This window comes from Cheilinus undulatus, linkage group 5 (assembly GCF_018320785.1).
Source record: "Cheilinus undulatus linkage group 5, ASM1832078v1, whole genome shotgun sequence".
Lineage (NCBI taxonomy): Eukaryota > Metazoa > Chordata > Actinopteri > Labriformes > Labridae > Cheilinus > Cheilinus undulatus.
Window position 1 is genome coordinate 26,465,818 of NC_054869.1, and position 27,587 is coordinate 26,493,404.

Genomic DNA, 27,587 nt, shown 5'->3' on the forward strand with positions numbered 1-27,587 from the left:
GAATAAACAAGCGTTAACGGTTGGTTTAACATATATGCAAAACCGACTCAAAAAAGAGTTTATTGATACCAGATCGGTTTTAAATAACAGAATACATTTAATAAGTATAAATAAGTTACCACTGGAGAAAGGAAACCTTTTAAGACCCACCGCCCTCCGCTGGATTAACGCCTGTTAATTCATAACTTCTTAATTACCGTCTAAACTGCCTGTTAACTCAGGTTGCCTTTGAATGACCTTTGAAACACTCGCTTTACTATTCAGTCAAAGTTTTAAACAAACAATGGTGCTGGGACGCTTGTGTTAGCAGTGCCTTGTCTTGCTTCCTCTTCCTTAGACATGAGAGGTAACTTTCGAGGCAATTTTTTTCTTTGGGTTTTTTTTCTTCTTATCGCCTACAAAACAGCTGGTAAGTCACCTTCTAAAGTAATTTATTGTGTATAGTTTGACAGTTCATTTTGAGCAAGTGATGAAGTAAATTATGATATAATTTTCCCTCTTTCATAGATGAAATCGCTGGTTACGTCATAACATGTCAAGCCTCTGTACCATATGATATGATGATGGAGTTTTGATCTATCATCATGTTAATAAAATGTTTGTTGTTTATAGCTGGCCACTCATGTAGGGGAAAGTGTGGCGACATTATGGAGGAGTGCTCCTGCCACACAACCTGTGTGTCTTTGCTTACCTGCTGTGCAGACTACAACCAGTCCTGTTTACAGGTGACACCTTACTCCAGTTCCATGCTGGGAGGAAGAGCTCTCAGGATCCTCAGTTTGGTCCTTAATCCTGGTGGACGACTTCACTGCAGGTTTGTGTACAGTGAAAGAAATTCACACATTGAAGTCCCAAGGCGAACATAAAAAATATCTTGCTTTAACTCTTAGATCAGAAACATTAGACTTTCAAAAAAAAAAAAAAAAAAAAGAAAAACATGGAGTATATAGTTCTTGTCTTTTCACAACCAAGATGTGTGACTAAGATATAGCCTACACCAGTTAAGTTTTTATGCAATGCACCATAAAATGAGTAGTTCATGTTCATATTTTCTTTCCCCACATATGATGTTTTATCTACAGCAAGGGCATAACAAACCTCAGGATAAAAACAATTCAAACGATCAAAGCCGTACAATTTTTTTATGCAATTTAAAGCGCTTTAAATGTAACACTGAAGGACAACCAAACATGTCAGTAGGAACTCTCTTCTCTGAAAAGGTGACACAAAAGCAGCCAGTGTTTGAATAGCACGTCAGTATGTTGGAATGGATGGAATAGATTGTGAAAAAATGCTCATGCAAGCTCTATGTGGTAACAGTTTTACTGATGAGCAAATGAAAACATGATGGACACATGCTGCCTATATAAATAAAGAAAACAAAATTTCATCATTAAAATGATAAGTATTTATGTCTGTTACCTCTTGTCATGATAAATTCAGATTATTTTCCCAGTGCAATGAATTTGAACCTGAGTGGGACTTGTGTCTCAGATTGTTCTGAAGTTGAATCTTGCACTAAACACTTTACAAAGCAAGTAAAGGACTGGTGTTAGCAAACCAGGAAAATCAAGATGGGTTTTTTTTTCTTTCAGATTCAAAGGCAAGATTGACCAAGAGGGCTTCAATGATGCTGAAGGTCATGCTTTTTGTGTCTGTCCTTTACTATATGAGACAGGTTGGATCCCATTTACTGTCTCAACAGATGGAATAAATTACGACAGATCTGGAGAGTACTTGTCTGGTATGTAGCGGACTTCAAAATTTGTAACTCAAAAAACTTGTAGTAAGATAAATTTTGCTTAGAATGGGATATACACTGCAGTGATTTAGGATCTATCATTGATTTTACATAAAGAATCATTTTTGGGGCCTCTTTATTTAAGTTTTAGCTTTCCATTTTGCATTTTAAAGCCCCTGTTAGGAAGGTTTTGTTTGTGTTGATTATTAAAACCCATTGGATAAATAGTATCTCTTTACTAAGTTTTCCTTGTACATGCATGCAATCTCATCCTGCTGTGTTCTAACAAAATAGAGTCATACAATGGGAATATTAACCTTGGTAACTGTAAAAAGAAAAGAAAAATGTTGCTGGGGACTGCCTTGTCTGACAGCCACTTGGCAGTGGATTTAACAGGAAATATGAAAAACTATATAGGTGTAGTTCATCTTCTAGCTGATCATCATTAATTGTAATTTCACCTAAAACTAATCACAGGAGTTTTAGAATATTAATTAAAAACACAAAATATGAAATGGTTACACTAAGATAAAGATCATTCATTACATGAAAGCATATTTTGTAGCGCACACTGCTACCTACACACATTAATCTATTTGTGCAGCTGTAACTCTAGAAATTGTCATTTCTTAAAATAGCCTGTCTCGTAGTTTTCCTCTTCTCTGTGGTTGATAACCTCAATATTTGACCCCAAGATCTAGGCTTTAAACATAAAGTGGACCTAAACTCCTCATTTTAAAACTCATGCCATCATTGGAGGTGCTGTTAGCCTGCATTCTTTCTATTGGGCAAAAGAGGGCACCCCATTACCTGAAAATTATTCTAATTCTCCACACTGAGAAACATTTGTTACCAATCCAATACAGAAAGATAACACTGCATCCAGTCCACCCTTTTGTCTAATTAAGGGGTAGCATGCTTAACTTAGGGCTTCGATACTACATGCTCAAAGAAAGGTTGAAGTCAAGACTACATCCACTTTTAATACACTATCCTTTCATGATCAAATGTCTACTTTGGACAAAACTATGCATCCTTTCAATATTGCATTTTTACTGTCTTCACTGTGATAGTCCACCCTAACAAAGCAGACCCTGCCTTTGAAGTCTCCTTGGTGAATGTGACAAAGTGGCAGAACTACGGCATCCAGAGCACGACAGGACAGCTTGAGATGACATGGAACAACTCTTTGATCGGAGCTGATAAGGTCAACATAGAGCTATGGGGTTACAGTGAATCCAGCAGAAGCACTGGGGCAGGAGGGGATGGATCACCATCTCTACATGCCGAGCTGAGCTATCTGTACTCTCTGGCCAGGAATCAACCCAACACTGGGGCCTTCAGCTTCATTCCAGAGCCCTCACATGAACACTCTGAGTGGATGGTGGGGAATATCCGCATCACTGCTAGTTCTAAGTCAGATGGAGCAAGGTATCCCTGTTACAAATCAAGCTTTCAAAAAATTTTCCAGTATTATTGAAAATCTAAGACTCAGGAATTCATTTAAAGAGAACATTTTTGGCCTCTGTTAAGTTGACTCTTGAAAAAACATAGTAAAACATAGTAAAGTTGCTAGTTTTATGTGTCTTATACATGATCAAAAGCTTAGGAAAAATGTAAGATACAGTATTTGCAATTGCTTTTAAATGATGAAAAATACGTATCACAATTTTAAATATGTATGAAAATTAGAATAATACATAACTGCATTATGCAAGCGAGAAACAACAGTAATATCGTTGGTTTCCATGATCCAGATAGAGTCTGGCTGTCAGACTTTTCCTACAGTACTGGTAAAAAAAACAGACAGCTAAAACAGTTCATCACTGTTATTAAATATATTATGAAGCAGCAGTTGGATGGGGAAAAACTGTAAAAATGTCACTCTTTCCCTGATGAACTATGGAAAATGAGTCTGATATATCAAAGACTGGACTGAATTAACTAATCTCTGAAATATATACATATGTCCACCAACTTTTGACACTGATTTTACCCTCATACTTTAGAAAATTCAGTCTTGTGAAGTACTTAAGATAATCTAGCATTTTTTCTTTATGCAGAGATATACAGTGTCTTTGGAGTGCAGGTCATGTGTTAGCCTGGCACCTGGAGCAGACTTTCAGAGATGACTCTGCAGCATGGGCCAGAGAAAAGTGTCTGCAGTGGGACAAAGTGGAGAAGAAGTTACCCAATTTCCTGGATGAACTCATTGACTGCCCATGCACTCTGGCTCAGGCTCGAGCAGACACAGGACGGTTTCATGTGAGTGTACTTGAAAGAACAACTTGTGATTTCTTGATATATTGAGAATTTTACCATCTTAACTGATAACAGGTACAGTATGGAGTAAGGAGTAACTGATTGATGATCCATTGTGTAAAGGTTGTATTTGACCTGCTTTTTAAGCTCATGTTTCTTTAAGCTGTTATTCGTAATAATTGGCCTCAGCAAATTTCAGTTATGTTCTTATGACTGTGAAGAAACCTACGAGTGTTCTAAGATTGAAAGTGGCCACACACAAAATTTTCTAAAATTTGATGATTAATAAGCAAACACGTATATCTATATATATATGTACATCTATGTTAGAGAAATCATATGGAATCAGTGTAAAGATGATATTTATTAAAGTTAGAGACTCAACTTTAGATCAGAATTGTTGATGAATCTGCTTAAATCTGAGTAACTGATCAGTTTCTGTTAAAGTCAACAAAGTTTGAGACTGATCAATTGGTATGATTTCTTCATATTAAATGTGAATACAAATTAAATGCTATTTGTTTATTTAATATATTATGACATTTCTTTGCATTGTGTTATATCAGACTGACTATAGTTGTGACATTGAGACGGGCAGTGTGTGTACTTGGCACCCAGGTAGTATCCACTGTGTCCGAGCAATTAAAGCCAGGTAGGAGCAACAAGGGGACTCATCAAGTTTTTATATGTTTTGAAGAAAAAAATCCAAAGCATATTCACCTATTTTTCATTTTCCAGTCCTACTCATGGATCAGGTCAGCAGTGCTGTTATGACAGCACAGGAGCTCTGCTTCTGACAGGAGACTCTATCAGTGGCAGCACCCCGGACAGGGCTCACGACTGGGGCTCCCCTCCATACAGGGAGCCACCAAGGGTGCCAGGGTACTCCCACTGGCTTTATGATGTCATATCTTTCTACTACTGCTGCCTGTGGTCAGACAACTGCCAAATCTACTTCAACCATCGACCTTCAAGTGGTTGTCACAACTACAAGCCCCCAAGAGCTGGTGAGACAATTTATAAGTCAAATCAAGTGAATAAATGACAACTTTTGTAAATTTAGACTCCCACAAAATGCTAAACAATTATCTGGGTAATGAGAAATGAATTAAGCATTTAAATTGTGCTAAATTGTGCACAGCATCACAACTGGTCTGGTACTTTGCCCCAACAGTGCTAAACCCTGCCTGCCTGGTGAGAACATTCCATCTAAGTGAATGGCAATAAATGGGGCAAGCTAGAAATAGCAAAACAGTACAGGGTAATGGCTATTAGAACTTTTTTTTTCACCCAAACAGGCGCATACTCAATCTAAAGAGTAGGACGTCGCTGATGTTGGGCCTAAACCTCATATCTCAATTTTTCTTTATTTTCTTTTCTTTTCATATATCAGTGCTGTTGATCACCCTATACATCTGTCAGTGTGTTTTTACAAACTTTAAATCAATAAAAATTGTCAAAAAGATGCTGATTATCACCATTCAGTGTGGGGGAAAAAAAGTAAATGCAACCTTTTTTCCATTTCCTGAAAAGTGGAGTGAGGAGGTTTTGGCTTGAAGGCAAAAGAGTGACGTTTGACTGCTATCATCAGTAACAACCGTATTAACCAGGTATTTGAATCAGATTTACAATTTCTGATTCATAAGCTGGCCGTATTGTTCAGTCTGTAGTTTCCTTTTCAGTTAGTCTTAACTCTGATGTAACATTTTTTTGCTTTATTCCCTTATTTTAAAAGTCAGATGTATTTAATGTTAAACTTTTAAAGAAAAGTCTAAATATTTTATTATTTTTGTCATGGGTAATTATTAACATGATTATGTCCTAAAATTTTTGACAGCACAAGGATATAATTTATTACAAATTTATATTCAGTAATGTTAAAGTGACTGTAGGCTGTTGATTTTTTTTCCAATGCCAAATATGGGGTAAAATTTGCACCAAAAAATGCAGAAAAGCTTTGAGAATTAGAGTTTGTGTTATCTATGATTGGTTATCTTTATTTAATCCTCTGTGGGACTGCACATTTTCTACCCTACAAAAGGTTACCCCAGGAGCAGGTAACATTCTGGGCGTTTGCAGGAGAAGTAAATAAATTATAGTCTGCTACTGAGTGCTAAGATGTGGAAATATATTAGATCATACATCTCACTGCCTTCTCTCCAGAGACTATAAACACAACTGCAATCCGCATACTGCTATAAGAAAATAACAATGTTTAGATGAATGCGATATCAGCAGTGCATTGTAAAATGTGTTTTCCAAAATAGCATTTGATATAAACAAATCAGTGGTGTGTTTCTTGACGCCTCGCAGGTGTCGTCCTTGGGGATCCACATTTCATAACATTCGACGGCCTCAGGTACACTTTCAATGGCAAAGGAGAGTATTACCTCATGTCTTCACCAAACAGAGAGCTGAGTGTTCAGGCCAGGACAGAGCAGGTGAAACTCAAGAATGGTGGGTCCACATTTGATGTGAAAGCCCTCTCTTTGTATTCTTTCATCCCTGTGTTTCTACTGTATCTCTCTGTTTCAGCTAAAAGCCTTGGTTGGATCAAACTTGTTCCAAGTCTTCTTCAGAGAGACTTATTCAAAGTTTGATTATTTCATTTTATCAGTCACAAGATTGATTATCTGCTTCAGTTTGTCTGGACATCTTGGCATCTTGTGAAATATTCTGTGCTCTTTACTTGCTCTCTTCTTTGCGGCATCTCTCTTATCTCTACACAGTGAATTTGGCATGGTAAAATGACAGCTTGTTTCCTTAGTTTCCTGTTGTTTTCACTCTGTATCTCTCCTGGGGTCACATTTATTAAAGAAGAACAGATGTTAGCTTCATTGTTTAGAATTTCCTTTGACGCATTACACAACAACCATGGCTCAAGTGACTGTAGATATCCAGATGTCATTAATATTCTCTTCATTAGATCAGTGTGGTCAAACATCTGGATTGATTCAGTACTGCAGAGGCTTAGGCAGTGATTAAACCATTTGACTTCAAAGCAATAACTGTGCAGTAAAACAACTACTATGATATACATAATTCTGTGATGTTCATGCTGACTACACAGGTACCTTTGCAGAAGCCACAAGACTATCATCAGTGGCTATGAAGGAGAATGCCTCCAATATCATTGAGGTACGCCTAGCTGAGGGGCATCTTCAAATACTAAGGAACCAACAAGTCCTGTCTTTCACAGAGCAAAGATGGATGGACCTACATGGTGAGATAATTTACACACTCTCCCTGCTGTCTTTGACAGATAGAGGAAGCTTTTTACATCTTGAAGAAGTTCTTACAATGAAATGTTGCATCTTGAAGTCAGTTACTGTTCCACTCCCCTCTAACTTTTGCACTTCATAATTGGGTAAGGTTAAGATTGGTAGGCAGTAACTTGCAGTTAAAAACTAAGTCACTGTGGAAGAGCACAACAACCCTGCAGTTCCTCATATGTCCTCTTGAGACTGACTCTGAAAGCCAAAGACTCCAGATGTCCTATATTACAATGCCCATTTTGACTGCAGTAATAAACACATGCACAGACCGGTTAAAAAATTGGGGATATAAGTTTAACTTAAAGTCCCTGTCAAGTGAAATCCAAAATTTGTGTTTTAACACACTAGATACAGTGTCGTGAAAAAGTATGTCCCCCCTTTATAATTCCTGACTTTTATTTATCACACTTTAATGTTTCGGATCATCAAACCAATTTTTATACCTCACAAAGACAACCCAAGTAAATAGAAAATGCAGTTTTTAAATGAGGATTTTATTTATGGGGGGGGGGGGGGGGGGGGGTATCCAAACCTATATGGCCCTGTGTGAAAAAGTAATTGCCTCCCCTTGTTAAATCATGAGTTAATTGTGATTAACCACCGTTTTGGAAAGCTGAGTTCAATTTCACTAGCCACACCCAGGCCTGATTACCGCCAGATTTGTTGAATCAAGAATTCACTTAAATAGAAGTTGTCAGATAAAGTGAAGTAGGTTACAATATCTCAAAAAGAAACGCATCATGCCACGATCAAAAAAAGTTCAAGAACAAATGACAAACAAAGTGATTAAACTCTATCAGTCTTGGAAAGGTTACAAAGCCATTTCCAAGGCCTTGTGACTCCAGGGAACCACGGTCAGAGCCGTTATCCACATAGAGAAAAATGGGACCAGTGGTGAACCTTCCCAGGAGTGGTCGGCCAACCAAAATTACTCCAGGAGTGCAACGATGACTCTTCCACACATGGTCTCATGAGAACCTAGAACAACATCCAGAGAACTGCAGGCCTCCCTGGCCTCAGTTAAGGTCAGTGTTCATGACTTAACCATAAGAGAGACACTGGGCAAAAATGGCGTCCATGGGAGAGTTCCAAACCAAAACCACTGCTGAAAAAAAGAACACAAAGACTTGTCTCACATTTGCCAAAAAACGTTGTGATGATCCCCAAGACTTTTGGAGAAATACTCTGTGGACTGACGAAACAAAACTTGAATATTTTGGAAGGTGTGTGACCCGTTATATCTGGCGTAAAAGTAACATCCTGCCAACAGTCAAACATGGCAGTGGCAGTGTGATGGTCTGGGGCTGCTTTCCTGCTTCAGGACCTGGACCACTTGAAGGCCAATGTCTGGCCATCACTTCTTGCCCTCAAGCTCAAGCAGACAACCCTCAGGAAAACATAATTAAGGTTTTGGAGTGGCCCAGTCAGGGTCCGGACTTAAATCCAATTAAGATGCTGTGGTGTGACCTTAAACGGGCAGTTCATGCTGGAAAACCCTCCAATATTGCCAAAAGTATTCACTCACCCATCCAAATCATTGAAATCTGGTGTTCCAACCACTTCCATGGCCACAGGTGTATAAAATCAAGCACCTAGGCCTTCAGACTGTTTCTACAAACATTTGTGAAAGAATGGGTTGCTCTCAGGGAATTTCAGCATGGTACTGTGATAGGATGCCACCTGTGGAAAAAGTCCAGTTGTGAAATTTCCTCACTCCTAAATATTCCACAGTCAACTGCCAGTGGTATTATAACAAAGTGGAAGCGATTGAGAACGACAGCAACTCAGCCACAAAGTGGTAGGCCACATAAATGACGGAGTGGGGTCAGCGGATGCTGAGGTGCATAGTGCGCAGAGGTTGCCAACTTTCTGCAGAGTCAATCGCTACAGACCTCCAAACTTCATTCGGCCTTCAGATTAGCTCAAGAACAGTGCGTAGAGAGCTTCATGGAATGGGTTTCCATGGCTGAGCAGCTGCATCCAAGCCATACATCACCAAATGCAATACAAAGCGTAGGATGGTGGTGTTGGTGGTGTAAAGCATGCCGCCACTGGACTCTAGAGCAGTGGAGATGCGTTCTCTGGAGTGACGAAGGGCCCCTTCCTGTTCCAACATGACAAGGCACCAGTGCACAAAGCAAGGTTCATAAAGACATGGATGAGAGAGTTTGGCGTGGATGAACTTGGCTGGCCTGCAGAGTCCTGACCTCAACCTGATAGAACACCTTTGGGATGAATTACAGCGGAGACTGAGAGCCAGGCTTTCTCGTCCAACATCAGTGTGTGACCTCACAAATGCCCTTCTGGAAGAATGGTCAAAAATGGCCATAAACACACTCCTAAACCTTGTGGAAAGCCTTCCCAGAAGAGTTGAAGCTGTTAAAGCTGCAAAGGGTGGACTGACATCATATTAAACCCTATGGATTAAGAATGGGATGTCACCTAAGTTCATATGCCAGTCAAGGCAGGTGAGCGAATACTTCTGGCAGTATAGCTTCTGTGTAACTAAATTTTGTAGCTTGGTTTTCTTTGAGTAGGGTAAACATACTGTCCCATCATGTCACCAGAACTATGGAGAATTACCTGCCTCCCTAATGCTACAACGATATAAACCACTGAGCAGCGTATCTTAATACAGTCTGTTGTTAGCTGATGTCTCTGTCTTTGTTAAAAAATAACAGGTTAATGCTGTGTTTTTGTTCATTGTGAGGTAAGTTTACGAAATCTATCAGCCACAGTGGCCCATGGGTCATTAAAAGCATCATAACAGAGAGATTTGTTCCAAAAAATGGATTTTGTCTCTTGGCACAACTGCAGCATGCAGCTGCACTCTGGTCATAGTTCACCGTGAGGTCAGGGGGAAGGCTATTTGCTGGAGTGCTCGACAGTTTTTACTTGAAGCAACAACAAACATCTTAGCTGCTGAAGGTGTGTTTCAATCCATATTTCACTTGACATTAGTCCTGGACGATCATGAGAAGCAGACTGTGGCTTTGTCTCTCTCAAAGCAGCAACATTAAAATATCTGATGATAGACACGTTCTATCCCTGCTAAGTCTGCCACAATAAGTCTCCAATGCTAATCATCATTGAAGACTATTATTTTGAAGAGTAACATCAGGAAATGGAGTGTTTTCAGCAGCAGTTTAATCAAAGATGTCTCATATATGTGAGAGACACAACTTCACAAAACTCAGAAAATTAGTTATTAGAAATACCTTTGGAGTTTAATACAGGATAAGATAAAGAAGCTGAGACATTTAGCACTTAACTGTCTGCCTGTCATGACATAAATGTGATTGTTTCTCTCGTTGCAAAAAAGAGTACTCAAATGAGCTGCAGAATAATACACAGAAACAGGGAGAGAGAAGCTTCTTTTGGCCAGGGCTTTCTTGCAATACCATGATTTAGTAGCAACCTGTCGTTCTGGGTTATGAACAGTTACTGATGTCATTGGTTCAAAGCCTTTAAGTGGTAAAAACTAAAATATGGTGGAGAATAAACCACATTTAAACATAAGTACAAAAAACAACAACAGATTCTTATTATTAATGTAACTGTAAAATCTGTTACTTTTAAGAGTTTTTTTCACGTGTTTTTAAATTTGTTTTTTCTCTGTCTTTAGTGCAGTTAACATGTCGTTGAGTCATCAAAAATACAAGTACAATCTCATTTTTTCCAGGAGTGTTTGTGTTCGCCCCCTGCCCACAGAACGTAACAGTGATCTTCCCCTCTGGTGCTGGTGTGGAGGTCCGTGTCCATGAAGGAACCATGGCAGCGACTGTTCTGCTTCCACCAGAGTTCACTAACCAAACTCAGGGTCTCCTCGGTCGGATGAACTTTGACCAATCAGATGACTTGTTAACTCAGGCAGGAGAGGTCATCTCTGTAGCTGATGTCACACCAGAGGAAATCTTTACTTTTGGAGCTGGCTGTGAGTGTTGAAAGATTGGTGAAATTCAATTAATAAAGTAATCTTTTCTAACTCTAAAGCAACACAACTGTTAAACTTCTCTTCTTGATTTGTGCAGTGAGCCATGTTGCATTTTAAAAAGGCTTGTTAAGGATTATATGACCTACTTAAAATTCCTGATCATTTTGCTGTCATAAATAACTTCCACATTTTAGCTCTGTTTGGCTTAAATTCTAACAAATGCGCTAAGAGTGCAAAGGCAGAAAAGAAGCCATATGTTTAGAGTTAGCACAGCTGTGAAAGATTACAGAGCAGTATCAGGGTCCATGACCATAATGTGCAAATGCAGTCAAATTTCAGCAACACAGTGGGGGCCAGACAGTACATGCTCATAATTTTTCTACCATTATTATGGTACTTATCAATCAAAAACTTGTGAATATTGGTTTCATCCTTCTCTAAGCCATTTGCTTTAGGGTAAATGCAGCAACCACCAACTGTTAGCTTGTTGGAACTAATAGGCTGATATGACAGCATGCTGTGTACGTACTGTATTAATCTCTTTGAGTGATGTTCCTTTTTTCAAATAATAATCTGCTTCATAGACTCTGATTCTTTTGGTCTGTGAGAAAAAAACAGCATGGGCATCCATGCAACTTAGCCAAACTGCTGTGGTAGTAGGTCACATATTTGCATTTACCGTAGTTGCCTTTAGTAATGACTGATGTATTTTTACATGAACTTAAGTAATGGATGATAGTCTCCCTCAGAATATTGTGATGAAGATATATGAATAATATTTGTATTCTTTAAATCTTTAGACTATAATTCTAAGCCTGTATGGATGCGATATAGGTGAAACAGTTGTTATGTCTTGGCTCAGAGAATAAATCTTTGCCTTGAAACTGACTGAGAACCAAAGCCTTATTACAAACTGAGCTGACTTCTTGATGTTATCCATCCTTTACAATTTATCTAAGTGCATTTAAACTAGAAACTTGTTTATTTACTTTGTCACCATTTGCACTTTCTTACCTTTGAATAAAATACAAATAAATTAGGGTTGTAAAAACCTGGGGGCTGGAAAATTATGCTTTTGGGTTGACAGGTTGACTGGGCGACTCATAGATACCAAATACAACCTCCAGTTTATAAGTGACTAGTTCATAAACAGATAAGTTTGTGGAATCCAATTTCATGCATCCCTCCCAACACCAATTTACACTGGCTTTGAATCTGTGTTTTTTTAATCTGTGTTTTTGTTATTTAGTAGAATAATCCTTATTAGTTTCAGGTCTTAACTGTGTATTGCTGTTTTATTTTTATTTATAGGGAACATCTCAAAAAAGTCTTCTCTTTTCACCTACGACACAAAGTATCTTTTGGATACCTACTATTCCCAACCAAGCCATGATCCTGCTTTCGTCCCTGACTTTTCTGTTCCTGAGAGACCTGACGACCCTCTGGTGGCAGACATGCTGAAGATGTGCACTGGAGAAGGAGCCGAGTTTTGTAAATATGATACTCTGACTACTCGGAGCCTCACACTGGGAAACGCCACACTCAAGGCCTATCAGAATTACCGGGTCCTGATGGAAGCCCTGGAGCCAGGTATCATGGCGAACAAAATTAATCCCAGCACAATCATTTAGAGTCTTTTATACTTATATTTAAAACATGGAGATTAATTTGCCTACTTGTTTCCAGCAATGCCAAAGTGTAACGATGTCATTTTTGACTGCAAATGTGCATAGAGTGCCTTTGCCTATCTTGGATTAATAATTGAATTGTACAAAATGCAGCATACAAGGCCTATAAGAGCAAAAATCTTAATGAAAGGAAACCAGTTTAAAGTAACTCATATTTTTAAATCTGTGTACTGAAAAATTCAAATTTTCATTAGTGAAAACAACATTATGATTTGCATTTGGTTTGTAAATATCTTTTTTTTTTTTTTTTTTTGCATTAGTTTTGTCCTGTGGCTGGCTGCCTACACCAAGGAATGGGAAGAAAAATGGAACACAATACCTAGAGGGAAACACTCTGAGCTTTACCTGCAGCAAAGACCACATACTTTATGGTTCATCGGAGCGTACCTGTCTGCAAGATGGCACCTGGACAGGGAACCAACCTTACTGTATAACAGGTCAGTTCTCATATAAAACCAAACAAAGTCCTGGTTCTGTGAAGTATATCGACTTTTTTAAAAAGCCTCAGGTTTTAGAAGTGAAGCCAATGCAGACCTACCTAAGACCTTTCTAAAGGTCAGGAGAAGGTAGCTCCACAAGCTGTAAAAAGAAGTCTGAATTTATAAAAACAAGTGTAACTATCAGTTGATTCTTTTTATTTTACCTCAGTCTACATCTAATGTTTTGATTTATTGTCTTAACTCCAAGTTTGTTATCTTCCTTAAAAATCCTCAGTGTTTATTTTATAATGTATTTTTTTATTAAGTGTGAAATCAAGATACAACAGGGTATGCTTGGGGGTTTGGTTACATGTGATTTAAAAGTCAGCCACTCCAGTTGTTCACCTGTCACAAATGTCACTTCTGGTTGGAGAACTATCAAGATAGGAAAGCAAAAATGTAAAACTTCAGGCCAAAACACAAGGGGTTTCACAAACCATTGGGTGCCATGACAGTGGCTGAGCCACTTCTTTGGATAAGATATACTTGGACAGAATGTGTTACAGACATATACAAATTATTTAAACTGTTTCTATGGGAAAAATAAATATTGCCTGTCTCATTAAAATATATCAGTTGGCGCAACAACTGATCTTTTGATATCACCATGCCAGGGAAATATGAGAATCTTTTTGGTGTTAACCAATTCAGAATTTACTTATTTTCTGGTCAAATAGAAAGAGACTTTATAGGATTTTCTCTGGCAATGTCATCTTTTGAGTATATCATAAAAGCAAAGTAAAGTAAAGTAAAGTGTACTTTATTGATCTCAGAGGGAAATTCATATAAGGTTCAACCAAAAGATAATTTCATATCACTAACATTATTGATTTTATTTTCTTCATTGTATAAATCATGCAGGAATTAAAAAGAAAAAATTAATTGCTACAGGAAATTCAGGGAATGGTTAACATAATTTTATTAAGGTTAAAACATTAAAAACCACAAAGTTATCACAGGTCATTCTTGTCCATATTATTCTAATAATAGTGCAGAGTTTTATTAGAACTCTCTTTTCTTCTCTGTTAAAGTTACTTTATTGTTCTCGAAAGATAGCAAGATGAGTAAATAAAAGTTACTCTCTTATCATTCCAAGGCATGTTTTATATTCAGTATGACTGGCAGCACCCCCTAATAAAAACTGAGAGGGACTATGGGAATGTTCTTCATCTCTCACATCTCTTTGAAAGCAAAGATTCAGTAGACCCAGAGCTTGACTCTTCATGCAGACTTTTAGTTACACAGCTATTAACTTCTTTTCCTGGATTGTCTTATCTTTCTGTTTGTAAATGAGAAGCACCTGGTTTTCTCTAATGCTTTCATTCATCATCCCAACTGTGAACTCTCACATCGTTGTTGCAGTCATCAACTGTTGCCATCAGGTGGCAGTATTTCCCACTGAATTCCTTTAGTAAAGTCATTTACAAAACAAATTAAAAGTTTCTTTATAACTCTTAAAAACCCTTAAAGAAAATTAGTTACAGCTCAAGAATATTTCATCCATACTGCAGCTACAGTAAAAGTAGGAGTACATCTTATTACCCCTTATTCTTTTTATTTAGCCTTTAAGGATAGCTTCCTTTATGGAAGTCTCAGTCATAACAGACAACACTGGAACAAAAACAAGCAGTTTTAGAGAAAGAGTCACTTAATAAAGAAGGATAACAATGCAGTGCTAGAATGTTGAAAATGAACAATGGACGGCATAATTCATGAATCCAAAAGTCACAGTTTAAACAAAAACAACCCAAGAATTTTGTCCGCAAGGGTTTCAGTGGTTTTAACAGAATTGAAATAAAAACAGCATAAATTTCTGCAATATGATTTTACAGCAGAACAGAGAATACCGCCATTGCTCTCCTAGACTGAAACTTAAATCTTGTATAACATATTGATTATAGATGCCTTTTGGATTAACTGAGTGATTGTGTAGTGATAGAAAGCAGAGAAATTACGTTGTCTGTTTTGATTTACCTTAAAGTTCACCCTTTCATGGCTTCACCCCAGTCCTCCATCCTTTCCTTGTTTAAGCTGCAAACAAATACTTCCTCTTGATAGTGATCAGGGTGAATAGACTTCACATGTCGGCTTTGGTAACAACTGGCTGGGACAGAGCTGGACACAATAGATCCTGACTTCTTCTTCAGGCTAACATATTAGTTTCTTAACGTGTTAATCCAGTGCAGAGCTCTTAAGAACTGTTTCCTATTAGATATTTTTGTTATAAATAACCCAATATACTTCAAATCATGACTGCACAACATATCTAACCTAATATAAAGACTCTTACCCCTCCCCACAGACAATGTATTAACAAAGATTATCCAGATCTGACAACACATGCAAAACTTTCACTCACATTTTGGAGTATCATCTCTGTAATCTGCACAGATCATTTTAACTCAGTACTGCAATTGTTTTAACCTTCGATTTTCTGCAGAAAGACAAAGGGAGATTGATGGTTCAAATCCCAGTCAGTGCATGATCAATATCCAGTTTGGGCCCTTGGACAAGGTCCTAAACTCCCAGAACACCTGTCATCCTGTCAGACTTACTTCACTTTGGATAAAAGTCTTTTCTACATAACATTGTAACATTGTAACAATATGTAATGTAAAATAATTCATTGTAAAAATATTCACCCTTGGCCAGCCAGTTGGTGCTAATATTCTCACAATTAGTGAAATGGGGCCACCTGAGTGCAGTGAATGTATCTCAAGTAATTGTAGTAAAAGGTCCAGTCACTGGCTAATCAAAATTCCTGGCTACCATTACACAATGAAGACAAAAGAACACTTCAAGCAACTCAGGGAGAAGGTTATTGAAAAGTACAAATCAGGGAATGGATACAAAAAAAAATTCCAGGGCACTGAACACCCTCCAGAGTTCAGTTAAAATCATCATCAAGAAATAGAATATGGCACATGTGTAAGTCAGCCTAGATCAGACCGTCCTCACAAACTGAGGGACTGTGTAAGAAGGAGACTAGTGAGAGAGGCCACCAAGACAATGATCACTCTGAAGAAGTTACAAGTGTCAACTGCTGAGATGGGAGAGACTGTGTAAACAACAACTGTTGCCTGGGTTTTTCACCAGTCAAGGCTTTATGGGAGAGTGGCAAAGAGAAAGCCACTGTTGAAGAAAAATCATATCAAATCTCCATTAGAGTATACTATATGGCATGTGGGGGACTCAGTGGTCAAATGGAAGAAAGTTTCTTGGTCTGATGAGACCAAAATGATGCTTTTTGGCCATCAGACAACGCTGCCCATCACCACAAAAACACCACCCCCACTGTCAAGCACAGTGGTGGCAGCATCATGCTGTGGGGATGCTTCTTGACAGCAAGCCCTGCAAGGCTTGTAAAGGTAGAGGATAAAATGAATGTGGCGAATTAAAGGAAAACCCTGGAGGACAATCTTCTTCAGTCTGCAAGAGAGCTATGGCTTGAGAGAAGATTTATTTTTCCAGCATGACATAGACCTAAAGCATACAGCAAAAACTACACAGAAATGGTTCAAAGACAACAAGGTTACTGTTATGGATTGGCCAAGTCAATGCCCTGACCTCAATCCAACAGAAAATTTGTGGCTGGACTTGAAAAGAGTTGCTCACGCCTGATCCCTGTGCAAACTCTAACAAAAGTTTGAGCACTTTTGCTGAGAAGAAAGGAGTAAAAATGCAGTGTCCAGATGTGCAGGCCTGACTGAGACCTATCCACACAGACTCAGTGCTGTGATTGCAGCCAAAGGTGCATCTACTAGATTGGACTGAAAGGGTGTCACTATTAATGTAGTCACTTAATTTGCATGACATATTTTAAATTAATTGGTATTTCTTTGTAGAAATCTTTTTACTTTGACATTGAGAGGATTTTTTTTGTCAAAAAAGCCAAATTGTATTCACCATGATTAATTTATGAAATTAAAAAGGATAAAACATCCAAGGGGGTGAATACTTTTTATTGTATAAACAGTCATCCAGTTAGAAAAGTGGTACATTTTACTGTCCCTGTTCTGTCATTCACTCTGGTATTTACGTTTTCCTTTTTTTTTTGTGGGTTTGATGAACAAATTCTCAACATTGAATAAAATAAAAATTAGGAAAATTAGTCCTATAGTAATAAAGACTAATGATGATGTTATTTGTAAAACAGAGGATTACAAATTGCTTTGACAAGTATGTAATGGCAAACATTAGTACAAAGCAGAAGAACCCAACAGCAAAGACCAAAACCACAACAGCAGAAGAACTCAAGAAAAAACTGATCCAACAAAATAAACCCACACATCAACAACCCAAAAGAACCCAAGAACACTACATGAATTGAGAAAACAAACATATCACATGAATCCAAGAAACAGATCATAAGAACCCAGAATAACCTTGTGTACAGTGGGATTTTGCAAACACTTTGCCCACCTTGAAGACAGCCTTGATTTACAAAATAATGCTAATTCTTGATTGATGAGATTTAGACATTATTTATTCATCTTTAACTATTCATTTTGGTTAAAAAAAATACTTGACTAAGGTTGCTGGTTTGCTAGTGATAAAGACTGCTCCCCCCATTGACAGAGGCTGTTGTCTCCATAATGGGTGTTCCAGTTTCTATCAAATTCTGCTCTCACTGTCTTCCCCAGTTTCCTTTTCCAGTACCTGTGCATTGTGTACACACAGACACAAAGCCTGACATTTTTAGCCATGTGACCATGATCACACTTGCTCTCACACTCTCATTAGACTAATCAGAGCTAACATCTGTCAACATGACCTGAGGAGCCACAGTGGCAGGTGTTGCATTAGCTGTTACCTACGCAATTCAAACATGACCCCTAGCCATGTAAACGACACTAAATACAGAGTGAGCAGGAGACAGCCCAACGGATATTCCTTCCCCCCCTTAATATGAATCACCTCGGCATGATGTGACGGCTGTACAACCACAGAATAGCCATTGTTTAAGATGAAAATGCCGCCGAACAACAAATGCCACCGCTCCAGTTTGACTTCTTCTCTGACTCACTTTAATGAGTTGCTTTGAAATGGTGTCTGTCAGCAGAGGTGACACTAAGTCCCTTCTGTCAAAAATGAATCTCTGTATGAATATCTCCCATCAGTGAAAGCCCCACCTATTTGAGATGGATTATAACCTGCTGCCTTACTTGTCAGTGTGCTTTTTATCTGCCTGACACAGGGGTGTGGTGAATTAGGATGATCGATGTCAGTTTTCATGGCTCAGTGGTTGATGGGATGTAAAGTCCTTGAAGTGTTTTGAGCCGAGCACAAACAAGGCCATGGGAGACTTCTGAACTATTAGGTTATAGAGTTTACAAGCTTGGCTGCTCCTTGTCATAGTCTTCTGAAGAACAAGAGGCTTGGATCAGTATCAGATGCATAAAGCAGCTAAACCTTCATGTTATTATGATATTAATAGAGTTCCCCACACAGAGGAGAAAGTGATCGAAGGAAAGGTGACAGATGGCAAACAGGAGTGATTTTTACAAGAAAAGGTGATGTGGGTTAAAAGACAAAAAAAAAAAAAAAAAAAAAAAATTCTGCTTTTTGTGTTTGAGAAACATAAGTGATAGGTGAAGTAAGTTTATTTAAGTTGTTTATACCAACATTTATTCTATATGTGCAGGTTTCTTTTAATAATCTTTCAAGAGTTTACTAAACAGGCTTTGCACCTCGCAGTTTCCATAGTTTTTGTGCTAGCTTTAGAAAAAAAAATTAGTATGACTTTACCAACATCACACCAACATAACTTAACAGTACAACAGTCATCTTTAAAAACGGTCAACAGGTTGTCTTCATACACTGTTTTTTGTTGTAATGCTGTCTCAGTTTTGTTGATTTAATGCTTTTATGTGTGTTCGCCATGCTAAACTTGCAGCTTAAAATCAAACCTATTTTTCCCTTTTTGTCTGTGGCCTTTAACAAATGTTGGCTACTTGTGTTAAAGTGGAGTGCTTTTACTTGCTGTGTGAATGAATGTATTACTGCATACTCAAAGCATCATAAGAAATGCATGGCTTTCAAATTAAAATTACAGCATAGCCTTTTTGGCACAACATCTTTTTCCAGGCATGCATCTGTGACCCACTTTTGGGTCCTGTTCCACCAGTTTAGAATCACAGGTGTAGAGGACAACACTTTTTGATTGTTGTCTTTCATTCAGAATCATGAAATACAGGACATGATGTTAAACTGTCCGTTGTGCCAATAGGTGGTATGCACTTGCTGAGGGTTTCCTTGATGTTAAGATTGATTGGGAGTCTTCCTGGTGGTTCCTCCTGGTGGTTCCTTGATGTTAAGAGCGTCTTTGGAGGTGCATCTCAGATATGGATGGATGTAAGTTTGCGACACATCATCAGTAGTGTACCTTTGAGTCATAGGGTGTTTCGGCCTTTTAAACACTCACACCCTCATCAAAGGCGGCCAGCTACAGGGTGGTCAAGCCTGAGCTTGCGTCCCATGCCCAATCACGAGATGCACAGATGTTGTTCGTGGGGGGGTTCTGCTCTGGGTTCTCAAGTGGGGAAGGAGGTGGTAGTGTTAGTGAGTTGCTCCTCTTGCTGTTGTTGGAGCCCAGCACGGGTCCTTCTGCTTGAGCCATATCCACTGGCTACTCCTTTTGGCTGCTTTGGACACAGATCTAATGATCTGCCGCAGAGCCTGTCCATGGCTTCCCAGGTCCTTCAGCAGCCTGATGGTGGAAGTAGCGACAAATCCTCTGCATCCCACTTCAACTTGACAGACTTTTGTCTTCCATCCTTGTTGTTCTGCGTTGGCTGCTAGTTCTGTGTACCGCAGTTTTTTTCTCTCACAGGCCTCTTCGACCGAGTCCTCCCATGGCACTGTGAGTTCTATGATGTACACAGACTTGAGTGAAGGGGACCAGAGGACCATGTCTGGTCTAAGGGTGGTGGATGCAATCTCAGGTGGAAAGACTAACTGTTGGCCAATGTCCACAAGCATCTTCCAGTCACTGGCCACGGCTAGTTGTCCAGTTTCTGGCTTGGTGGCAGGATGTTTGGGCTTTTCCTGTCCCTCCCTGATGAATGCTGGTGCCTTGATGGTATTGTTTGCTCTCAGGGGGAGGGAGTTGGTTGTACTCCTCCTGATCTCAAGTGCTGCTGCCAGGCTCTTGAGGACCTGGTTGTGCCTCCAGGTGTAGCTGCCTTGTGTGAAGCTGGTCTTGCAACTGGTCATGATGTGCTTGAGAGATGCTTGACTTGGGCTGAGGGCGCAGGTCGGATCTTCACCTAGGTGGAGGTTCTTTGGTGATGGGAGCACATCGTAAGTGACTCTGATGATAAAGCTGATGTTACCTGCCTCCATTTCCCAAAGCTCCCTCCAGCTGAGGTTCCTCTTCTGCAGGCCTTCCCACCGCATCCACTGCCCCTGCTTAGCAAGAGAGACAGCCTTTGCACTTCTTGCAGTTTCCTCTTGTCGGCGTACCTCCTCCACCATCAGCTTCCTCCTCTCTGATGCTGAGGCCTTATGCCAAGTTGGTTTGCTCACTGCCAGGCCAAAGCCTCCTCTTCCCAGCTGTACATGCCCCACAATGTCTTTGTGCCTCAGGGCTGCTGTAGCTTGCTGCACTGTGTCGGATGGTGTCTATTTCCACTCTGTGACCAGGGGCGGTGCAGCATTACTGATGGTCTGATCTCTGGAGTCCTTCAACGTCATCTGGAGTCTGACTTTGGAGTACTCTTCAGTTAGGCTTGCGAGAGGTAGTTCAAGGACCCCTTTGCCGTAGAGGCTGATGTTGGAAAGACATCATGGGACTCCGAGCCATTCCTTCACGTTTGAAGAAATGAAAGAATTTGAAGCAGATGATGCATCAAATACTTTTAGTTATTTTGAAATTTAACTCATCTGTAAACAACTCCCAAAAAAACAACATGAACAGGTGACATGTTTGACAGTGCACACAAGAAGTACAGGTATGGAATGGGGCCAGTATATACACACAAACTTATTTCTCACTTCACTGAAAGTGTTATCTCTATTATTGTTGGTTAGCTTAGAGTGCAAGTCCACACTGCATGAACTGAGAGGTGAGATAAAGGTGTAAGCAGATTATTAACTTTACAAAGCATACTAGGATACCTGCTGGAACTCATCAGGCAGCCAATACAAAAAGAAAACGCCAGATAGGCAAATTTAATTATTGCTCTAGTCAAGATTGCACAGCACTGGTGACTTTCTGAACAGATGTGTGCAAAACCTGGAAACACCAAAACCAGAGTAATCCTTTGCCACAGACCTTTGAATCTCTAGTCATGCCATAAAAATAGTTTTTTTTTTCAGTCTATGAACAAAAGTATTCACTTTCCATTCTAAGGAACAAACTATGACCTGAGACCAGAGCAGGAGTACTTGTTTTTTATGTGGATGTAGCAATAATTAATCTGACTAGAAACTGATTTTTCTGTCATTTTTGAGTGGAAATATTTTAGGAAGACCAGGGGAATAGGGTGGACACGAGTCTACAAGAAATGATGGTTTAAAATATGATGTATCAGCTTTGAATATGGCAATATTTTTTAAGTTTATGATGGTATTAAATGGAGGAATAAATGGAGAACAAAGTAATAAAATCCCTTCTAGGATATTTAATCTTTTCCAGAGTGGAAAAAGGAAGAAAAAGATATTTAGCAACATTAGGACAGAATGTTTTATGTGAAGTTTGAGTGCATATTTGAAACTTTTAATGTCCATTGGATGCAGATGTTTCTGTACTGTTTGTGCTCAGTTCTGTACTGTAATGCTCAGTTCTTAGCTCTACACTCTTCTGTTTTTATGGCTGTGCTCTATTTTTATCTTTATGTGGATAGTCCTTGAGTAAAACAAACTTCTGGTCCAAACTTTTAGAGGTTTTTCTTTGGAAAGGCTCCATGATGAAAGACCACATGTGAAATATTTTAAGTGATCCATTCAGTTGTAAAATCAAAGTATTATACGGAGCTCTGCATTTACTTCATACTGGAATTATATTATTTTGATTGCTTCATGAAGACGTAACAGAGAGAGAACCATACACACCTGGCCTCGGGGTCCCCAGTCCACCACAAAGTTTAGCTGATGAAGCTGAGTGTAATTCCTTCAGAAACCTTTAGAGCGACATCTGCTGCTTTGTAGTGTGTGTCTTAACTTTATTTGTGTATTCACCAAGCAGTCCAGTTCAGTTTGGTCTGATACACAATTTTTGTGTCTCTGCTGTCAAAAATTGGGAAAGGTGTCAGAATAACCAATCAAGACCAGCCTATTTTCTTGGCATCCTTCTGTTAGGGTAGCAGGGTTACCTATCTGACCCTAAAGACTGGTGCAAGACTCACTGCAGTCCGTCCATTGGTTATAAGAGTTGCTTTTTTTTTATTATTGCTTATTATTGCTTTCGATGTGACAGTGATAGTAATGGTCAGACACAGTATGTGCTATGTGTTATACTGAGCTCATAGGAAAGTGTGTCTTTTTCACAGCTTTTTTGATTTTACTATTCAACAAACAAACCCTGTGGGGATTAAAGCGATAGTTGAATTCAAAGTGACTAACTATGAGCCATAGTGATGTTTTGGTCAAAAAAGATGGTTCTAGGAGCAGGCTCTTTAATGTGAATGACAGGTGCTGACTCTCTTTTTAGAACCTATTTCCTTTTTCTATTTATGTTTTTGTTTAGCAGACAAGTGCATCCAAAAATGAAACCAACAAAAGAGCGAAAAGACCACTACCTGTTATGAATGTTAAAAATCAATCATGGTCAGTATAATTTGGCTCTGGAAAATAAAAAAAAATATCTCTTATGTCAAAGTGAAAACAGATTTTTACAAAGTAATCCCAATTAAATAAAAATTTGTAAGGTAAAATACGTGACTGCATACATATTCCCCCCCTTTAAAGTGACTGACCTAATTCAACAGAAATCCAGCCAACTGATGCTATTAGTCTCACATTTCATGCAAAGGAGATCACCTAAGTGCAGTGAATGTGTCTCAAGTAACTGTAGTCTAAAGACGGCTGTGTCTGGAAGGTCCAGTCACTTGTTAATCAGTATTTCTGGCTACCATTGCACCATGAAGACAAAAGAACACTCCAACAAGAAAATTCCCAGGGCTCTGAACAAACCCCCAGAGTTCAGTTATATCCATTATCAAAATATGGCAGATTTATGGCACATGTGTAAATCTGCCTAGATCAGGACATCCTCACAACTGAATGACTTGGCAAGAGGGAGACTAGTGAGAGAGGCCACCAAGACACCTATGACTACTTTGAAGGAGTTAAAGTGTTAGCAGCTGAGATGGGAGAAACTCTTCATACAACAACTGTTGCCTAGGTTTTTCACCAGTCAAAGCTTTATTGGAGAGTGGCAGAGAGAAAGCCACTGTTGAAGAAAACTCATATTAAATCTTGATAAGAGTTTGCCAAAAAAACATGTGGGAGAGCTCATGGTCAAATGGAAGAAAGTTTCTTGGTCTGATGAGACCAAAAAATCGTGCTTTTTGGCCATCAGACAAGACGCTATGTTTTCGTAGACACAAAACACTGCACATTACCACAAACACACCATCCCCAATGTGAAGCACAGTGGTGGCAGCATCATGCTGTGGGGACACTTCTTGGCAGATGGTGCTGTGCAACCTGACAGAGTTTGAGCAGTTTTGCAAAGAAGAATGGAATAAAATTGCAGTGTCCAGATGTGCAGTTCAGATTGAATCTATCCACACAGACCCAATGTTGTGATTAGAGGTGCATCTACCAAATTGGCCTTAAAGGGTGGAAATATTTATGCAGTCACTTATTTTTTGTACATTACATATTTTTATTGAATTAACATAACTTTGTAGAAATCTGTTTTCACTTTGGCATGAAACTGTTTTTGTTTTTGTTGTTTTGGGGCCAAAAAGGACAAATTATATTGACCATAATTGATTTATAAAATAAGTAAGGGTTAATGCTCAACGAGGTGTCCAATTATCAGGGATTAATGGATGACGTGCAGGCCTGAACCATCCTCCACTGCGCGTTGGGCGGTTGCCTCTGCAAAGTCCATTAATCCCTGATAATTGGACACCTCGTTGAGCATTAATCCGCTTATACCATAGTCACTTGCCAATGAAAATAATTAATAAAAGTACTAATTTATAATTTCATACGTTTTGTGATTAAAATAGAAAGTTTTATTAAAACAATTTCTTTCCCCTAGCAATGCCTGAGGCTTGACTAATAACTGGAATAGCCATTACAATCCCATAACGTTCTTAGGGAATGTAAACGTTATTCAGTACTCCAGTAAATAGGGCAGGCCATAGTTACCAAGTCACAACGGAACAAAAAAACTTGTCCGCTCAGCGCACTTTCTGAACGGATTTATTAATGAAAAGACATGAAGACGAGTGAGACTCAGATTCATCTTTGATCATACTATAAACCTTTATGTTAACATGAACAGTCATCTGATAGAAAGCTTAGTTTTAGTAGACCAGCTGTTTGAATACACAGAATAATTCCCCTTTCTGCACTATGAGGTCACAGACATAAAACGGAGCTGTCCATGCCCTGCAGGTGCTGATTGTCCGTCAGACACGTCAATATTTGTCAGACATTATCATGCCAGTTTATCAGAAGAGTTTCCTTTGGCTCTTAAAAAGAAATAATGGCTTCTTTTCTTTCGTTTGTGTTATTTGAATCTTCTGACAATAGTTTATAGCAGTCTCAGTGTAAAGGTGAGCCTGGAAACAAGACATACATCGGATACAGAAGATAAGACCATCTTACATTACTGGTCTTAAACCTGGAGTCAGTCATTTTATTTATGTCAGTTAAGTGACGGTTGATGCCGGTCCACAGGCTCCTTAGGCTGGCAGCACTGTACTCCCTGCTTCGAAAATATGACTGTCTCAGGTTGCTATAGTTACTCCTAAAACAGTAACGGCTAACGGCTGCTGCGCATTAGTTTGGAACAGTGTAGTGATTAGAGATGCACCGATCCACTTTTTTTTCAGTTCCAATCCGATTCCGATAAATGTGTGCCAATACCGATACATATATATATATATATATATATATACAGTGCTTAACAAATGTATTAGACCACCACCCAAAGTAAGGTTTATGCCACAGCTGCCCTAAATTGACAGCATTAGTAATTACCAAAATCGTTTTTTTTATGTTTCTGCAATGGTTAATACACCAATATGTAGAAGCTCTTTAACCAAAAAGATATTTTTAATGCTAAAATATAATTATTATTGTTATCCATGAATTTTCAAATGTACTGATTTACAAAAAAACTGAAAAAATAGTAAAGCACATTATTTCATGATTAATGTGTCAAATTTATTTGAACTACTACTAAAAAATAAATATCAACATTATCCAAAAAAAAACAACAGCAACTGAGTATAAGTTACAAACAACAATTACCTATCATTTTTTATGAACAGGGGCTTGAAATCCCTGTCTATAATGCTCTTTAATGAACCTCCCGCTACTAAAGACTGCTGTGGCTTCAGTTAATGGCCACAGCCTTTCTCTCTGACCCTTACCAGATGTAAACAATGAGAAGCCTGGTGGTGAAGCTGTTAGCGTATAGTAGGAAGACCGCGGTATGACAGTTTTCCAATGTAGTAAATGGAAATAAAGTGGTATGTGGGCTGTTGAGGGTTAAGCTCACGTATGACTACTCACTCAAAGTGAAAAGAGGCCAAATATCAAAGCACGATATTAATCTGCAAAGAGGAATGAAGGCGGGCGGTGCTAGCTTTCAATGCTAGCCACACTATAGGGAGTATTATCAGGCTAACGTCACACCCACTCTTCTTTGTGTTCTCTCATCTTTAGACTAGTTTTGACTATTCTAAATATAGATTTACATTTAATTGACTAGGTAGTTATACCGCTAAGAACATCCCTAACTAATACTAGCTCAGTTACACACAGACTTTCTCGTGTTAGACTGCGGTGCGTTCATGGTCTACTGCAAACTGTAGGATGGATTTGGATCAGTCACCTGAAACTGTGCCATCAGTCAGATATCCGATCAATTAATTACGTCCATATCGGACCCTATACCGATATGGGATCAGATCGGTCCCATCCCATGATTTTTTTGACCGGAACTACTTGTGAAGTTCGAACGGTGTCCATATATCAGAAGTTAATGGACACCAGTACTTACTTACTAGTAATTTCCAGAGCCAGTCAGAATCGAGTATTCACCAAGACCATGGTATAAAAAAGGGTAAAGCATCCAAGGGGGTGAATACTTTTTATCAGCACTGTATTTCTAAGCTGAACCACATGATCTAGAGTCCTTGAAAGAGCCAAAATTCTCATCACTGTGAGTGAGTCTGGGGGAAATACAAGCAGGGTTTTTATGCTTAACCTTACCAAACTGTACTGAAACTGCACTGAAACACTGATGGAAATGCACCATTTGTGTTCCTAAACTTCTCCAGACATGTTTGGTTTGACTCTTTGACCCTTGATTGAGTAAAAGATAGCAAAATAACAGTCAAATTATGATTGGGTATGTTTCTATTTGGCTTTGTATTTTTTTTTTTTTTTTTTTGAGTTGGCATGCTTGTTAAGTTTTTAAATGGAACATTTGATGTCTGAAGTCTGACACATGGTTCAAATTCCAAGAATACTTGCACCCATCACATTAAGTCAGACGGGGTGCAATACACGTATCAGATGACAACAGTAGCTTAGTACAAAGTCGACACGCAGTTTCCAAGGAGAAAAAAAATCAACAGAATTATTTTAAGATGATATCAGCTCCGTCAAAAAAGAATCTTCTCTATCTTACGAAATGCTGTATGTGATAAGACTGCGTCTCTGGGGTATGTGGATGTGTTAGGGTTATGGAAACAGTCTTGGATTTGTGATTGGTATCATCTGTTTGCAATTTCTCCATGAGATAAACACAAAAACGGGGATTGACCAATGGTGAGCTCTAGTATTTTGAAAGTTTCTACATTTTACAGGGTACCTCTTGTTCTTTCTTACTGTTACTCTTTGGAACAAAGTACATCCAATATTAATTGAGGCCCTTTTGTTAAACAATAACATTTTAGAATTTATTTAAAAATATTTTTGGAGAATTTCTGTAGGTATTTGACAGGGCAGACAGACAAGGACTGTAGGGAGAGAGAAATGGCAATGACAAGCACCAAACAGTGTCAGGGTTGGGAG

The 27,587-nt window shown here is 38.8% G+C and overlaps 1 protein-coding gene across 2 annotated transcripts in view; it reads left to right on the forward strand.

Moving 5' to 3' along the window:
• Nucleotides 1-27,587, forward strand: part of susd2 (sushi domain containing 2) — a 37,935-nt gene continuing 10,348 nt past the window's right edge. Inside the window, exons 1-12 of one of the 2 annotated variants that reach the window (XR_005991922.1) lie at nucleotides 1-409; nucleotides 613-814; nucleotides 1,596-1,744; nucleotides 2,815-3,172; nucleotides 3,805-4,006; nucleotides 4,570-4,655; nucleotides 4,742-5,010; nucleotides 6,317-6,460; nucleotides 7,074-7,226; nucleotides 10,961-11,212; nucleotides 12,524-12,802; nucleotides 13,161-13,337. Coding sequence is in view for 1 of the 2 variants with exons in the window: in XM_041788185.1 (XP_041644119.1) it covers nucleotides 340-409; nucleotides 613-814; nucleotides 1,596-1,744; nucleotides 2,815-3,172; nucleotides 3,805-4,006; nucleotides 4,570-4,655; nucleotides 4,742-5,010; nucleotides 6,317-6,460; nucleotides 7,074-7,226; nucleotides 10,961-11,212; nucleotides 12,524-12,802; nucleotides 13,161-13,337 (2,341 nt within the window). In the remaining variant the exon portion in view is untranslated. The remainder of the gene's footprint in view (nucleotides 410-612; nucleotides 815-1,595; nucleotides 1,745-2,814; nucleotides 3,173-3,804; nucleotides 4,007-4,569; nucleotides 4,656-4,741; nucleotides 5,011-6,316; nucleotides 6,461-7,073; nucleotides 7,227-10,960; nucleotides 11,213-12,523; nucleotides 12,803-13,160; nucleotides 13,338-27,587) is intronic. The other variant, XM_041788185.1, reaches the window with a different exon arrangement.